This window comes from Salvelinus namaycush, chromosome 10 (genome assembly GCF_016432855.1).
Source record: "Salvelinus namaycush isolate Seneca chromosome 10, SaNama_1.0, whole genome shotgun sequence".
NCBI lineage: Eukaryota > Metazoa > Chordata > Actinopteri > Salmoniformes > Salmonidae > Salvelinus > Salvelinus namaycush.
Window position 1 is genome coordinate 8,466,800 of NC_052316.1, and position 17,150 is coordinate 8,483,949.

Below are 17,150 nucleotides of genomic sequence, written 5' to 3' on the forward strand. Positions count from 1 at the left end.
GGAATATCCGTTGTTTTAAATTATACTGTCGGTCTTCAATGGGAAACCTATTGAAATCATAGAAATTTAGATAATAGAATAGAACTTCCTATTTATATGGATATTCAGGTGGGTTGACCGGTGGCCATCAATTGTGGTAGTAATTTAAAGTTTCATTTCTCGCATTCCTGATGGCAATTTCCCTTGTCACAACTGTGTTCACTGTAATGCTATGACCACAGGTTGGAGGTGGAATAACTTGTAACACAAATATGTTGTACATGTCCTTAAGTGTTGCTGTAACTTTCATTATGTGGGTAAGACCAAACGTGAACTTAAGACAAGGATTTGTATGCATGATGCCTCCATTCGTAACCAAAATGAAAAATCACCTGTTGCCAGCATTTCAATTGCAATAATCACGAACTGTGTGCCTTACATTATTTGGGCATTGATTAGTGAAGGCGTCACGTAGGGTATAGGAGATAGGGATAAATTACTTCTCCAAAGATCGACACATTGGATAGATCGCTTGGGCACCCTTGCCCCAGCAATAATGTTCCTTTTCTTGTTTTTTTTGTAGAAGGCTATAAATATGTAGGCTGAGTATACGCTCCCAACATTTAGGCTGATATCATAATGTATCTTTATTGTGTGTTTTGTGTATACACTGAGTATACAAAACATTAAGAACACCTGCTCTTTCCATGACATAGAGTGACCAGGTGAATCCAGGTTAAAGCTATGATCTCTTATTGATGTCACTTGTTGATCCACTTCAATCAGTGTAGATGAAGGGGAGGAGACAGGTTAAAGAAGGATTTTTAAGCCTTGAGACATTGATTTTTTATGTGTGCCATTCAGAGGGTGAATGGGCGAGACAAACGATTTAAGTGCCTTTGAACAGGGTATGGTAGTAGGTGCCAGGCGCACCGGTTTGTGTCAAGAACTGCAATGCAGCTGGGTTTTTCACGCTCAACAGTTTTCCGTGTGTATCAAGAATGGTCCACCACCCAAAGGTCATCCAGTCAACTTGACACAACTGTGGGAAGCATTGGAGTCAACATGAGCCAGCATCCCTGTGGAACGCTGTTGACCGACACCTTGTAGAGTTCATGCCCCAACGAATTGAGGCTGTTCTGAGGGCAAAAAAGGGTGGGGTGGGGTGGGGTGGGGGGGTGCAACTCAATATTAGAAAGGTGTTCCTAATGTTTGGTATACTCAGTGTATTTTCATGTTTTCCCCAAAGCTCCCTCTGCTGGGATCTCTTGGGCCAATATTGACTTTGTGAATCTATAATTATGCCCTCTTGTGTGTAGCCTGTATTGTTGTTGTAACATTACCTCCTATGCATTCTGAAGAAGGCGTCATACCCAAAACGTTTGTAAGGCAATACAAATATGTTAATTTAAGTTTATTTAGCGGAGAGCTGTCTTATTTTTGCTAAACTTCAATTTCAATAATGTACCAGCTAAATTGCAGTGATCTGAAGGAACATGTCCATTCTATTAATTATATTTCTATGATTAAAATGATGCCCGCCCTGTATTCAAGAGTATGCTATGTCTCAACCGATTGTGAGCACAACACAAACACCTCAGATTATGTAAAAAGGGTCTAAGCTACAACATATAGATGGGGAAAAAACACGAGTTTACATGTTTTTAGACTATTTGACAGCCTTGTTTGTAAGCTTTTGAATGATATAAAACTCAACCGTTTATTTTTTCCAGTGATAAAGACATGGATGCCTCGTGGTAGGGTGGGGTATCGGTATCACTTTCAGACAACTTCTACCATGGGCAAATAGAATGGAAAGTTATTGATGTCAAATGGAACGACCCAAAATGCTACTGGTTGACGACAATAGGAGACATGAATATCAGTGATGTACGGCTGAGTAGTGACATCTAGTGGATGATTCAGTGTCTGGTCAACACACATACGCACTTCTTATTCCTAGTCCTAGAGATATAATTGTTAAGTGCGCTCACAAGGTGTAGTTTACGGTAAATTCAATCGTCAAAATTATCCAAAACGGATCTCAAATACCTGGATGGGCTAAAGCAGTATGGTGTAAAAAAATTGGGCCAAAATGTATTACAAAATTCTACTTTATTCTGTCAAATCGCATACAAGTCAGGGGTAAAAGTAACGTTTAGACAAAAGCCCACAAAGACGGTCGAGGAGGAAGTGTTTGTTTGCACAACGTTCCACTCTGCCATAAAATAGGCTAGAAATCACGCATAGGCTATTGTTTCGCTGAACACCAAAGAAAAAGATGATATTAATATGGAAATTGTTCATTTATCTGTCAATGCCATGTTTATTTTGCTTTGCGTTCATGAAATTTGTCTTTCTCACGCTTCTGAATTTGATTTCACGAAGCTTGACCAAGAAACTTATCTTAAAAATGGGCGAAAAGGTAACTATGACCCAGAATCCGAAGTTCAAGTATGAAGATTGGGGACCAACTTTTATGTCATGGAATTTTGTCAAGACCATCCTAGGGCACATGTGGACTAATGTCGGTCAAGAAGCTTTTGTGGGCAACAATGCTCCCGACTCACCAGTGATTACATTGGACGGCAAGATTACCAGTATCTACAACTATTTGAAAGGTGAGTAGACGATTGCTCGTGTGCAGTAAGTATAGTCAATAGTATCATGCCAGTTATTTTATCAATTTCCTTTCTAAATACTAGGCTACTATAATGTTCTCTCTGTTTTTTGTCTGTCAGACAACAGACCACTGGTGTTGAGTTTTGGAAGTTGTACCTGACCCCCGTTCATGTATAAACTTTGCGAGTTCAAGCAACTCGTCAAGGACTTCAGCGATGTGGCAGACTTCCTGGTGGTCTACATTGCCGAGGCGCATTCAACAGGTGAATGATGTGGAGGTGGTCATTGGTCAAATATCCGGACACTTCCGCCTTTGCTCAATTAGCCTGGGAACGATGTTATTGATCAAACGAATAGTACTAGACCATATAGACCTATGTGATGATGTAATCTATCCTAAACCTGGAGAAATTATTATAATGATAATTTAAGAATTTAACTGATTGTGGCTTTTTTAAATAATCGGTTGTATTAAACTTTATAAGGTATATAGCCTAGGCTACACATATCAAGCCACTACAATCCTCACTGGGATTTTGTCTCCGCTTCAGATGGTTGGGTCTTTGCCAACAACTTTGACATTACTAAACACCGAAACCAGGAGGAGCGTCTGGCTGCAGCACAGTTCCTGGTCAAAGAGGACCCCCTGTGCCCCATCGTAGTGGATGAAATGAAAGACACCACAGCTAGTAAATATGGTGCTATTCCAGAGAGGCTGTATGTGCTGCAGGCAGGAAAGGTTGTTTATAAGGTAAGGACAGTTAAGAAAATTAAGAGTTAAGAAAAAAGGAAGTAGTAAAAAGACAACACATAGAATCAAATGTCATTTTTTTCTGCATAACAAAACTGATGGTGTGCAAAGGTAAAGAGAAATCAAGGTGCACTTCTTGTCTTGAGTTTTTGGAATCCTACCAAAGCATTCTTTGCTTTCTGGCTCACATGGACACATCCTGACTCAGTAGTTTTTCAGAATTATGGGAAAGGATATTTGGAACACAGTGAAGGCTGTTGAACTTCTGTTACACAGGTATTTTATTGTATTTTTATTTAACCTTTATTTAACTAGGCAAGTCAGTTAACAACAAATTCTTATTTACAATGACGGCCTACCAAAAGGCAAAAGACCTTCTGCGGGGACAGGGCCTGGGATTAAAAATATATAAAGAATAAATAACAAATATAGGTACAACCATATCATACAAAGGTATAGGCCTATAAGACCTGTTAGGCACCTGAATCTCACTTTCTTTTGTGAGCCTCAAAGAGAGGAGTCTGTCACTCACAGTTCACCAATAAATCCACTTGTTGCTCCTGTCCAATCACCAGTCTTCTGTCTGTTACCAGGGAAAGATTGGGCCAAGAGGCTACAGCCCTGAGGAGGTGCGCTCCTTCCTGGAGAAAATGAAGTAGGAAGAGGTGAATCACATCTGTCACTTAAACTCTGTTTTTCTGTTATTTTTTATTATCTTATCCCATATTATTGTGTGTAATTCTGCTCTCTGGGATCCCAATTATTCACCTTTGAGTTTGGAGACTGACGGACACAGATCAAGCCTACGGCCTCTGTAACCCGATGAAGAGAAACATGGAGAGAGACCATTCAATCAGAATGGGTGGGTTGATAAAACAAGGAATTTATCATAGGAAGTAAAGGTGGATGTTAATCCTGACTTTTTATAAATCCAGGTTCAGGTCAGAGTTATTATATTGTATTGACATAACTACAATATCATACCTTCCCAATGGCTGAATGTGAAACAAGCCCTTTGGCTGCTAGATTATCAATATATATGTTGTATTTGACATAACATTAAGAATTTCTCAAATGTAGGTAGGTCTATTTGATGTGTAATAGCCATATGGTAATTGCACTGGCATGTCTGTAACCATTCTCTTGATACATTGTCTATGAATGTTCGTAAGTTACTTTGGGATACAACTGCTTTTTCCATGATGGTTACAGTGCAAACCTCTGGTCACTGTAATTTGATGAACTGAAAGCAGTTTTTTGCTAAATCATTTAGGAGCATTTAGAGCATGTGGTGATGAGGATATACCTGCTTATTACTCTTCATGAACTGACGTTGCCCTTGGGATCATTGTTTATAAATAAAAATTTAAAAAATTGTTGCATGTTTTCATTATATGATTAATTGTTCAGAATTCTCACAAGATTATTGACTTCATACACTGAGTATACCAAACATTAGGAACACCTTCCTAAAATGAGTTGCCCTCAGAACAGCCTCTATTTGTCAGGGCATGGACTATACAAGGTGTCAGTCCTCGGCTGCTGACCCATGTTGACTCCAATGCTTCCCACAGTTGTGTCAAGTGGGCTGGATGACCTTTGGGTGGTGAACCATTGATGCACACAAAACTGTTGAGTGTGAAAAACCCAGCAGCATTGCAGTTCTTGACACACACCGGTGTGCCTGGCACCTACTACCATATCCCGTTCAAAGGCACTTAAATCTTTGTTTTAAACAGCAACATCAATAAGGGATCACAGCTTTCACCTGGTCAGTATGTCATGGAAAGAGCAGGTGTTCTTAATGTTCTGTCAACTCAGTGTCGTAACAGAAGACGAGACACAAAGAAGTTGTTCTCATCAGTCCATCTGCACATCACATGACTGTGCCTCACCTTGGACCTGTCCCAATGGCACCCTATTCCCTATATAGTGCACTATATGGGAATTGACTACCATTTTGGGACAAGCCGCACCTCACCTTGTTATTGAACAGGTCACCACTCAAGCAGGAAAAATAAATATTGCAGACGCCTGCCAGATCTAAAAACGCCTGGATAGGTGTTTAACAGATCAGCTAAACACATATGATATAGGAATCTGATAGCCGACTGCACAGTCGATTACGTGGCATGCCACCATTGGTTAATGCAATACAATGTCGGCCTGGAACAGGACCAAGGCCACAAACAGAACAAAGACAGAAGGAACTTTGGCCCAGACATCCACCCATTTTTACAAGATAAATCAATAATCTGGCTCCATGCAGTGTATACTATTCCCATGACAGCCTCAGCTCGTAAGACATAAACACACAAATAAAAAAGCACAGTGGGAAAATCAAAGAGAAACCTGAGGCATCATAACTCAAGGTTATATGTGAATTACTAGGATACAGTGAACAAACTGTTTAGTGTTGCTACAACTTTCCAAACAATCTTGTGAGGAGGACCTAAGCCAGCGAGGGAGAGGTTGGTTGGCTCGTCCCCAGCCAGGCCACATCCTGTTGCAGTGGATGTGTCCCAAATCACATCCTATTTCCTTTATAGTGCACTGCTTTTGACCAGCTCCCTATGGGTCCTGGTCAAAAGTAGTGCATTGCAACAGGACTAGCGTGCCATTTGGGATGCGTAAAGTGAGGAAAAACGACTGGATTCACTGGAGCAGTTTAGGCCTAGTTCCTATTGTGAGGCAGGAGCCAACATGCTAGATGTCTGTCAGACCTCTCCCCTATAAGACTGGCTGCATTTGAATCCAAAAATGTTGTATCCTTCCACACTGTTCTCCCCCTTAGCAAATCTGAAATAACTAAATACGTGAGAGCTATATAAAACTCTATACGAGCAATATGAAGCTATTGCCTAATCACCACAGCTATCCAGTGGTTACAGAATCAGAGAGGAGAGAAGTGGGCAATAGCTGGGACAAGTGGATGAGCTTTCGGATTGGAATACAGCCCTGAGCATAGTAGAGTGATGGGCTTGCCCAATGTGCAGAATACATGCAGAGCCTTATATTGGTTTGCTGTAAATATTTTGTACAGTGACAGGAGCTTGGCAGTGCTCCAACGCAAGGTGAGGGGGGCTGAGTGGCAAAGGCAACCCACAGAAAGCACATAAGGGGGAGGGAACAGGTACGAGTGTAACGATTGCTCCTGTCCATTCCCCATTACAGCAGAGCCAACCTGGGCAGGTAAGAGAAAAACCTCAGCAGAACCATCTATTCATCTGTAGTGGGTCACCGAGCTCTATCGGATCAGAGCTATGTTGCATTGTAAAACAAGACATTTTTTATAGTAGATATTGATTATTTGCTTAGCATCAATATCAGCTACATATTTAACAGTTTACAGTTGTTTAAAATTGAAATTATTTTCAAATGTGTGGTTTATGGGCAAAAAATATATAATGTGGTGTGGACATCATCACTTGTACTTACCACTACCGTTTAGAAATGGCAGCCAAGCACGCCAGAGGCAGCGAGGTTCCAGCCACTGCCTCAGTGAGAGAGAACCAGGAGAAGAGCAGCAAAGCAGTAGAGGTACAACAAGGGACCATATAAACCTATAACTATTGTAACGGGGGACAACATTTTATAATTTTTTTTAACAGTACATGAGTGTTGCCTGGTCAATTTCAAATGTTTTCGTGTCCAGCCTTGAAACAGAAAGTACACAATGATGAATGTCTTCCCAGTGGATCTACTAGATGTTTATTATTCAAATGGTTACCACCAAATGGGGTGTCCACTGATCTTTTGTGTCTATATGTTAAATCACAGGTGTCAGGGGGAGCCCCTTCATTGCTCCGTAGGCTGTCGTCTAGGCCAGCTCCCAGCCAGGCTCATGCCCACACTAAACCCCAGGCCCTCTTCAGCCTGAAAGGGCTCGTCGCCACCCAGAAGTTCTCCAAGGCACTCAAGGTGGGGGCACAGTATTCCCTACATAGTGCACTTACTTTTGACAAGGGCTCTGGTCAGAAGTAGTGCACTACATAGGGAATAGGTTGTACTTTGGGACATAGTCAAGGTAAAGCCCCTCAAGGAGCCAGAGGACCCATTCAAACCAATGGGACATGTTCAATAGGAAGAAAACATTTAAGAAGAGTGAAACTGGGAAGTTCACTATGAATATAAACGCATGTTGATGCAAACTGTTTTGCAATGGTGTGCCCTACTGAACACGACCCAGTGTTTCTTATTGAATACCTAATTGAATCACTACAGTCTGCCTGTTAAGTATCTCTTTTTAGCTTTCACGTTGTATTAATTCAGATGAATAAATGATGGATATAGAACATAAGTAGACATTGGTCGTATTCACTGGGAACAAAATGGAAGCAACGGTATGGGACAACCTGAACTTGTCCTGTAAGAAACGCTTGTTTTTGTATTTTGCTACGGTGTTCACTAATGAATATGACCCTGTTGTCATACTGGATCTCTCTGTTAAGTTTTTAATTGTGTGTACTCAGGAACGCATTGCACTGAAGATTGCAGTGAGGAACATCCCGGCAAGGAAACCTATTGTTATAGTCAATGAGCAGGTCAGATCAACACATTCATATGGCTACACACTAAAGTTGAACAGAACAGCCCTGATCTTTCACCAGTAGTCTAGCCACTTAGCCAACAGTTACCCCTCTCCCTGGCCTGGGCATCTCTCAGTCTAAAGTGGCTTCGTTTCATCTCATTTCCTTCATCTGCACTGATATAGAAGAAACCGGACAGACAAAAGCAAATTCCTGGTGGCCAACCGCCATGTTGCATTTACCTTTCCTCTGTTTTCAGAGCAGTGCCTATAAATGAGATAAATAAGACAATATAAATAAATAAGACAAAGGAATTTTAGACTGTTAAGACACATCCCTGGCTGTCTCTTCAGATTGAATCTCAATTTTAGGTCCTTGATTCCTCGTGTCTTCTCTCCTCACCTTCCCAAAGTGCATTGGAGGAGAACAGCAGAGGGGAGGAACCACAGATCTTGTCCTCCAATGCATTTGGAGAAGTAAGTGAGGAGGACTTGAGAAATCAAGGAAATATAATTGGGTTTCACCTCTGCTCTTCAGGTGCCAGCGGGTTCGGCCCAGCCTGCCGAGAAGTTCCCCTGCGGCCTGGTCCATCAGATGCTGCAGGACTTCCTGTCATCTCGGCTGGAGGCGGTGGGTTATAGCGCCCCCTCCTGTGGTGGTCTGGTCAAGGCGCTGAGTGAGGAGGTGAAGGCTCTGGTGAGGACTGTGTGTCCTGACCGCTACCGGCTGGTGTGTACTGTGGCGCTAGGCCAGCTGGGTCCAGAGGGGCAGCAAGGATATGGAGGGCTGGTACTGGCTAGTCGTAGTCTCTGGGATCCCCATACAGACACCTGTGTTGCCCACACCTACCGGAGCCAAGAGATATTCTGTACTGCAAATGTGTTTGCTGTGTACTTCGAGTAAGGTAGAAGTTGACAAAGGCACTAATCCGATATATGAAAGTGGTCCAAAAAAATTAAAAAAAAAGCTGTGACACAGGGTATGCATCCCAAATGGCACCCTATTCCCTATATAGAGCTCTGGTCAAAAATAGTGCACTATGGTCCCTAGTTGAAAGTAGTGCATTAAATAGGTTAAAGGGTGCCATTTGGGATGCAGACTCTTGAACTAGAGGTCACCAGCACTAGTCACTTCCTGTCTGTCCAATTTGTATGAAAGACTCATCTGCTGTTCTTTATAAAAACAGCAATAATCATATTTGGAGTGTACTTGAATAAAACAAATGTATTTATTTATGTATACAAGTTGTTAGGTTTAAATATTTGTTACTAGTTCTTCTCTTGGACACTTCCCTGATATCTATTGTCAGACATGGAGTGAGTCAGGGCGTTTTGTGTGTGGCTGCTTGTATTACTATCCTCGTGGGTACCAGAAATCCCCACACAGATAATGAAACAGTTATTTTAGGTTAGGGGTCAAGGTTAGTGTAAGGGAAAATAGGATTTAGAATTGAAATTAATGTGTTCAGACAAGGATAGTAAAACATGTGAGTGAGAGAGTGTCAAGGTAATTAAATAGTATCCAAATCACCCTACTTGCTTTGAAAAGTGGCAAACAGGAAAAAAGAAAATGGACAAGAAGTTAAGTTATTGTAAAATTATATTAACAGCACTTTCCCCAAATTTGAAAAAAAATTATATATACCAGCAACAGGTGTATAATGCTTAATATTCACAGAAAATGAAATAAAAGTTCACATTTACAAGACTGCCGCTAAGTTTATGATACTAGAATTGGTTTACAAAGCTTTAACTAATCTTGAAATAACTGGGCCAATATATGTAGTCAAATTTGTATCAAAATATATATAAAAAAAATTTAAAAAAATACCTTAAGAAAAAAAAAAACTGCCAATCTGCATCTCAGGTTACAATGGGTTTAACTTTCATCATCACCGTGATGGAACAGTAGGAAAACACTGACTGCTACAACGATGGCGAGAAAAAAAGGGCACAGAGTGTTAAGCACAGGCAGGGAAGAGGTTAAACACACCACATGTGGACTGGAGCAGCACTAGGTAGTATGATGTACAAAGATCTTAGTCATGCACCCCCCCCACCTCCCCCCCCCATTGCATCCACACCCATGGTTTAGCCCAAGTTAGCTTTCCCCTTGACAGAACAAGAACAGCAGTCCGACTGTTTAAATAAAAAGCAACATAAAACCAGAGCAGAATAAGATCGCTCTCCTCGACAAAAACAGAACCCACAAAACACATTCCCTATCGACGCGTCGCATCCGAGCCGACATTTTAAAAACCTCACTGAGCACTTCCAAACTGTTACAGGCCCTATTCTTACTGAGGCCCAATTCGATCACGCCACTTCCCTTTGAAAATGTGGCTAAATAGTGCGAGCTAGTACATCGGGACAGTCATTCAATGGAGTGGTCAGAGTAACAGGCAGATTCAGACTCCATGTTTTCAGACTAGTTTTGTGACATACTACCTGTGGCTGAACACGGGACCTGAAATATGAAAACAAAAAGATACATTTCTCCTAGTTCACAATGCACACTTCAGTGTTTTAGGTGGCAAAAACTGACACGTGTTCTGCACATCTTGCACTACAAAGCAATAATTAAAGCACGTATGCAGTAGTTTCCGTCGCTGGTTTCGTCACACTTGGGGTGGTGATTATAGAAGAACTGTCCTTCATTTGGAACGAGGAGGAGCAGAAGTCACCAGCCATTTTGAAAATGTGTATATCAGCATTCTGGAATTGTGTGGAACCAAAATGGCACCCTGTCCCTAGTTCTGTGCTGATGTGTTTTGGCCATGTCCTGTTATGAGCGCAGATCCTCAGTGATGGCAGATGGAGGGGGATGTCACACACTCATCGTCATGGTAGGGGAGTACTGCTGAGGGGTACAGACGGGAAAGAGTTAAAAATCAGGAAAGCCTATTAGAATGGCCTGACACAAACAAACAGTAGAGCACATACCGCAACCGTAGATATGAAGTGCACTTTCTCACTCCAGCCAAAACTGTTACTTGGCAACCGCCCAGTGCCCCCACACTACACCGCCACTCTAGTCAATGATGCGGTCACTGTGGCTTTGCCTGACTGTCAAGGTACCACCACTGGAGTCAATACTGCCCTCTAAGCCCTACAGTACATATAGGCTTCTTCAAAGCTTTTATTACTGGCAACAGTGGCCTCAGCTTGGTCGTGTTCATTAGGCATCAAACGGAACAAAATTGGACAGAAAAAAGTAGGGGACAACTCTTTTTTAAAACGTTTTCTATTGCATGCCCTAATAAAAACGGTCCATAGAGATATATGGTGGGGTAGGGAACTTACATTCTCACTCTGAAAGGAGTGCAGGAAGTTTCCGCCCAACTCGTCACCATCCCTCGGGGTTCCAGGAGGGTTGCTAATGCCACTTAGATTGTTTGGGGAGTTCTACGATAGGGCAGGAAAGAGAGTAAGTAAATTGGGCAACTAGCAGTAGCCTCAGTGCCAGTCTGTTGTGCCATCATGCCCACTCTTGACATTGACAGCAATGGAGTTGGCAAGAGCATAAACAGATCTGGGACCAGGCTAAACAAGTAGTAGTAGATGCAAACAAATGCATTGCTTACGTTTTATGAAGGAAGTCAAAATGATTTGATAGGAATCTAGATATATGGCCGTGTTATAATATTCACCTTGTTGAGTCCGTCCATGTCGCCAGAGCCTAAGAAAGAGAGAAAACAATTCACAGTCCAAAATTAAAACCTTCCTTTCTAACTTGAACTCGTAATGCAAAAGGTGCCCCCGGTGGAAGCGTTCCTTGCATCTTTGGCCAGATTAAGCGAAAGCCTGGCACCTCTGCTGAGAATCCGCCTCCTTGCTTCACATCACTGGTTTGTCTATTACACGGTGTTCGTCCCATAGGACACCCTATTCACTATATAGTGCACCCCTTTTCACCAGAACCCTTTGGGCCATGGTCAGCAGTGCACTACATAAGGAATAGGGTGCCATTTGGTACCGTACCATATGTTCAGATTGACTGAGTCTGCAACTATTCTCAACCAGTCATACACTAGTCAATACTGTTATTCCCTAAACCAAATCCCAAATTGAGACTTGCAGCTCCGGTGTTGTTGTGTTGTAACAGTGGCGGAGTAGAGTGTTACCTAGCGATCCATTCATGTGGTGTGGCTCCATGCCCGCCATGGCGCCTAGGGGTCCGTCAGAGCCGGGGCCCATAGGGAACTGCAGCATAGGAGACATAAGCACTGCCTTAGTGGTGCTTGTCCTGTTGACATGGGTACTATCAAACGAGACTGGGCCAGGGAGAAACCGTGTGCATCCCAAATGGCACCATATTCCCTACATAATGCACTACTTCTTACCAGGGCCCCCCTAAGGCTCTGGTCAAAAGTAGGGCACCATGTAGAGAATAGGGTGCCACTTGGGATGCAGCACAGTTTCATTATGGAGGACGAGAAAACTCGTAAAGATATGACTGGAAGAAACATCTGGCGATCATGAAACTACGTGACTGCAACAGATGTGAGGAGAGGGCTGGGGCGAGAAGGAGACTCACATTTGATCGGTTGCCAGGTCCAGTGTTGATCATAGTGTAGAGATTGTCCCCAGAGTTGTTAGAGTCTGAAAAGTGGTTCATACACAAGTCACTCTAGATTATGATGATCAATAGACTAGTGTACGTTGGGTAAATGAGAACAGACAGTCATTGAAGACTAAGGTTGACATGCATTCCTGTTCCTCCGTGAAGACTTGGTGTACCTACCAGCAGGGCTGGGCATAACGGGGGTTCCAGGGGGTCCCCCTCCACCAGAACCTCCCTTTAGAGTGGCAGGAGAACAAAGAATTATTACAATTCAACAGGAAATCACAATACCGGCAATGCATCTGTATCAGGTCAGATTCTACCTACACCAATACAATCAATTAAGAACCTTGAAAGACAATACTACAATAGTGGCTTCAAATGGGTGAAATATAAACACTGCCGTAATGGCCAGTGTGTGCGTTTGTGTGTGAGAGCTCATCAGAGAGAGTGCTTACCCCATACGCTCCAGGAGAAGGTGATGAGTAAGGCATCTGAATAAATCACAACAGAAACATTACCGCCCAGGAACAGGGAATGGGATTTATGTACTCACCTCTCAAAACATCACCATTCATCGTTTTAGCATCATCCTATCATCGTCAGTATCTATGGGGTGTGTCCCAAGTGTCCTTATTCTCCACGTAGTGCACTACTTTTGAACAGAGTCAAAAAGGCCCCTGGTCGAAAGTAGTACGCCAGAAAGGGAACATGGCGTAATTTAGGACGTAGCCTGGGATACATAATACTACAATTACATCCAGAACTGGGTAACTTGGTAATGCATTGGGCCTCCAGAGCTCTTACTGAGAGAGGACAGACACAGACCGGTGCAATCTGAGCCGATAACATCATGGTGTGTGTGTGTGTCTAAAGTGGAAATTGGACTCACAGAGTTGCCATTGTTCGGATTGGGCCATGGCCGTCCAGCACCTGGGCCCCTGCAATACAGCGAGAGAAACCCGTTAGATATCAACACACAGTGGTGATGTATAATGTATTAAGATGGAGAGGAGGCTCACATGTTCACTCCTGGCATCCCGGGGCACATAGAGTTGTGTGGTGGCCGCATCCCACCACCAAAGTTCTGCAATGACAACCAAGGGTCAGACTACCATAAACAAAACCAGAGAGGGGGGCGGGGGGGGGGGGGGGGGGGGGGGGGTTGGAAAGACATGGTTCGTGGGGAGGGTGTCTGAAGCGTAATCAACAACTTGGAATCCAAGGAGACCGACTGGAAGGGTGATGTTGCACGGGCAGTTTCAAAAACAAAATGGGCTAGTCTGAAAGACTACACGCAAACTGCTGAGAAATACTAGCTGCTCATAGATGAGTGTGTGTAACAGTACTAGTCTGACAAAAATAATAGAATTGGGGCATATCAGTAGTGTGGTCTACCTGGGGTCCTGGCCCCATAGGGCCCATGCCTCGAGGGCCACTCATTCTCTGCATCGGTCCCAAGTTAGGATGGCCTTGTGGTCGTGTGTGGTCCATGTTTTGGAGCATGGGATGGGGGCCAGGGCCACCGCCAGGAGGCTACAAGGAAGAAGAGGGGTGAACACACGTCAAATAAAAACGACGACTAGACATGTTATCAAACAGCAACTCATACTGAAGTTAGGCTCTTTTGTTAAACTGATGGTAGTACTGGTGGAGAATTATTACATTTACATTTAAGTCATTTAGCAGACGCTCTTATCCAGAGCGACTTACAAATTGGTGCATTCACCTTTTGTAAAGTGGTTGTTCCACTGGATATCATTAGTGCATCTAAATCTTTTAAGGGGGGGGGGGGGGGGGGGGGGGTTAGAAGGATTACTTTATCCATTATGGGTGCAGTAGTTTGTTTACCTGGTTGCCCATCCGGATAGGGGGACCTCGCGGGCCTCCAGCGACGCGTAGGTTCATGAAAGACTAAACCGCAATACATTTATCATTGTTTCCTTCACAACAACAACTACACTGAACAGCCATGCATTTTTCCCCCCCTCACTGATTTTTCAGACGGAGTAATACGTTTCACTTTTAATAGAACATAGCCTAGTTTATAACCTAAGCAAATACACAACACAAGAACTAGCTACACAAAATGGCGATCCTGCGTAGCTGTATCGTGTTACAAATATGCTATGAGAGTACGCAGAACGGCCATTTTGCGTAGCTAATTGCATAGGGTATAAATGAGGCTTAATGGTATAGTTTCCGATAACATTTTAAAACGAGTGTGATTATGCACTGCCGCATAAGCATCAAGCCAAATGACATAGATGGTACAGACATACATCAAGTGGGCATGGGTGGGGTGAAATGACCGTAGTCTTCCCAATATGAAAGCATATAAAGAAACAGGAGTGCCAACAGAGAGCAGTTGTGTCCCAAATTACACCCCATTTCCTAGATAGTGCACTACGTTTGACCTGGGCCCTGGTCAAATGTAGTGTACTATATCATTTGGGACATCCTGAGAGAACATCGGTACCTGGCTGTGGGGTCCCATCATAGTGTTAGGGGGAGGAGGCTGGGGATGAGGAGAGCCTTGGGGACCAGGTGGACCCTGTGGCGTCACAGAGAAAAAGTGGGAGGGAGAAAGAAGCAGAGAACGGAGGGTTACTGAGCGGAGGAGAGTGCAAGAGGGTGGTGGGCAAATGCAAAAAGCTGTGCTTAGGAAAGAGGGTTGGGTGTTTCCGTTGATCATTCTCTCCTTCAAGGCGCAGTAAGAGAGTGTGAAAAAAAGAGACGTGCAAGAGAGAAGGGTGGGGTGGGGGGGGTAGAGCGAGGCAGAGAGGATGTGTGCTAGCCAGAACAGCAGCCAGCTTGTGATCACTGGCAATTTACCCTATCTGCCAATTACCACCGAATCAATTAAGCCCTGCTTTACAGCAGCTGCCCCAAACACTGTCACTATGGAGCTAATGACTGGGTTGTCTAATTAACACCACTTGCATATTCAAATGACTGATAAAGAGTGTGTGTGTGCCTGCAGCGTTTCCCCTAGGGCGTTTTTCAGCAGCGGGGATTTACAGAACAACTGAGGTCACCTCTGGTGACTTTAAAAAGACATTCTACTCCGAAATGCATGGACATGTTGACACCATCTGAATAACTGATGCGCGCCACTGCGCTACAGGGAGCTGAGGAGAAAGCGGTGGCTGTGCGCTCGTGGCTCTCATTCGTGCCACTGCTCGCTCTGTTTGCTACAAACATAAGCCCCATTTCTACTTACCCAGAGTCAGATGAACTCATGGATACCATTTTTATGTCTCTGCATACCGTTTGAAGAAAGTTTCTAATTAGCGTTAGCGCAATAGCTAACTAGCATTAGCGCAATGACTGGAAGTATACAGGAACAGCTAGCATGCTAGTAAAAGTATTAATTTGAAATTATTCACACCTCTTTTCCACATTGTGTTGTGTTAGACTGAATTGAAAATGGATACAATTTAGATTTTTTTGGTGACTGGCCTACACACAACACAATGTCAAAGTGGAATTGTGTCCAAATTTTTACCAATTAATAATGAAAAAGCTGAACTGTCTTGAGTCAATAATTATTCAACCTCTTTGTTATTATGGCAAGCCTAAATAAGTTCAGGAGTAAATAAATGTACTTAACAAGTCACATAAGTTTGTGACGACCCTCCCACTGTCTGCCCAATTCTCTCTTTGCTCTTGTTTTCCTTAACAGGATGCCGGTGGGCAGAGCCGGGAGGGTCGTCAGCGACATGGGACACACCTGGGCCTGGGTGTGTCCTGGAATAAATAGACCTCTTCCCCATTATTGAGGAGACTCTCCATGCAGACACACTTATAGATGTTGGTTTGTTGCTGTTTTGTTTGTTCGCTTTGGCACTTTCAGCATCTCTCATTATCACATGTGTGTGCAACCACTCACACTACTGATTACACACACCATTGTTAATTGTATTTAGTTTACTTCAGTTAATAAATATATTTTGTTATTCCTTATCTCCACGTTGTCTCCCTCTTTGTTACGAACTTCGAGCCGGTTTGCGACAAGTGGGTTCTCATCCGGGATCTTGAAGGTATTGTGTTCGGGAGAAAACGTGGAGTTAATGTTGAGAACTCTAGGTGCTTTAACTTTTGTTACAGCTTTTGAGTTGTAATGTTTGGTAGGCCCAGTGTTTGCCTTTGTTTGGTAAACTTGCCACTGTGGTGGATAGTTGTGTGCTACGTTGGAGAAAGTATATCGGTTAGTTTCCAGGACCGAGGCTGGAGACTCTTGCTCTACTCGCTGTTGGGACATCGGTCTGAGGTGAGTACAAATCGGCTGTGTACCTCAGTGGGAGATTTGGGTAGGGTAGTGAAACTTGCTTCCGGGAGATATTGCCTTTCCTTTTCCCCTGTTAGACTTAGCGATGTGTTTCACTTTGGAATATGTTGGGCATGGTTATTTTGTTTATTTTTGTGTGGCATCTGGACGGCGCAGTTGTCTCGGGGGCACATCCATGGCTTGGGGGAATCTGCCAGCGTACTGGGTGGTTTATTTCCTTATCAGCGGGCTACAGTGCGTAATTACCCACCGCAAATCCGCACGAAGACTAGGGTTGAGTTACTGTAGATTATGGGGAAGCTCCATATCATCTCTATTCTGTGGTGCCCAGTGTGATTGTTATTTCTCTGGTTGTGGTCCGGTCTGGTGAGCTCAGCAGAGGGGAAGAGTGATATTTTCTTGTGACTATGGTGTC

At 43.3% G+C, this 17,150-nt stretch overlaps 3 protein-coding genes across 8 annotated transcripts in view; 2 read left to right on the top strand and 1 right to left on the bottom strand.

Annotated features, from left to right (window-relative positions):
• Nucleotides 1-2,129: 2,129 nt before the first annotated feature.
• Nucleotides 2,130-4,729, top strand: dio1 (iodothyronine deiodinase 1). The gene is made up of 4 exons (XM_039002121.1): nucleotides 2,130-2,600; nucleotides 2,721-2,864; nucleotides 3,153-3,352; nucleotides 3,946-4,729. Exons 1-4 carry the CDS (start codon nucleotides 2,261-2,263, stop codon nucleotides 4,009-4,011), a joined length of 750 nt encoding a protein of 249 aa, XP_038858049.1. The 5' UTR covers nucleotides 2,130-2,260; the 3' UTR covers nucleotides 4,012-4,729.
• Nucleotides 4,730-8,434: 3,705 nt separating this feature from the next.
• Nucleotides 8,435-9,034, top strand: LOC120054403 (tctex1 domain-containing protein 1-B-like). The gene has a single exon (XM_039001818.1). It carries the CDS (start codon nucleotides 8,476-8,478, stop codon nucleotides 8,782-8,784), a length of 309 nt encoding a protein of 102 aa, XP_038857746.1. The 5' UTR covers nucleotides 8,435-8,475; the 3' UTR covers nucleotides 8,785-9,034.
• A 129-nt stretch (nucleotides 9,035-9,163) lies between these two features.
• Nucleotides 9,164-17,150, bottom strand: part of LOC120054633 (single-stranded DNA-binding protein 3-like) — a 28,786-nt gene continuing 20,799 nt past the window's right edge. The window contains exons 6-17 of one of the 6 annotated variants that reach the window (XM_039002122.1): nucleotides 14,924-14,998; nucleotides 14,296-14,358; nucleotides 13,843-13,980; nucleotides 13,467-13,531; nucleotides 13,337-13,385; nucleotides 12,903-12,938; nucleotides 12,625-12,679; nucleotides 12,418-12,482; nucleotides 12,005-12,083; nucleotides 11,531-11,559; nucleotides 11,184-11,285; nucleotides 9,164-10,740 (exon numbers count right to left, since the gene is read on the bottom strand). In XM_039002122.1, coding sequence (XP_038858050.1) covers nucleotides 10,708-10,740; nucleotides 11,184-11,285; nucleotides 11,531-11,559; nucleotides 12,005-12,083; nucleotides 12,418-12,482; nucleotides 12,625-12,679; nucleotides 12,903-12,938; nucleotides 13,337-13,385; nucleotides 13,467-13,531; nucleotides 13,843-13,980; nucleotides 14,296-14,358; nucleotides 14,924-14,998 — 789 coding nt within the window. In that variant the 3' untranslated portion in view covers nucleotides 9,164-10,707. The remainder of the gene's footprint in view (nucleotides 10,741-11,183; nucleotides 11,286-11,530; nucleotides 11,560-12,004; nucleotides 12,084-12,417; nucleotides 12,483-12,624; nucleotides 12,680-12,902; nucleotides 12,939-13,336; nucleotides 13,386-13,466; nucleotides 13,532-13,842; nucleotides 13,981-14,295; nucleotides 14,359-14,923; nucleotides 14,999-17,150) is intronic. The other 5 variants (XM_039002123.1, XM_039002124.1, XM_039002125.1 and 2 more) reach the window with 5 other exon arrangements.

Coding starts and splice junctions, on each gene's coding strand:
- LOC120054403 (XM_039001818.1), top strand. CDS start 8,476: ATGCTGCAGGACTTCCTGTCATCTCGGCTGGAGGCGGTGGGTTATAGC.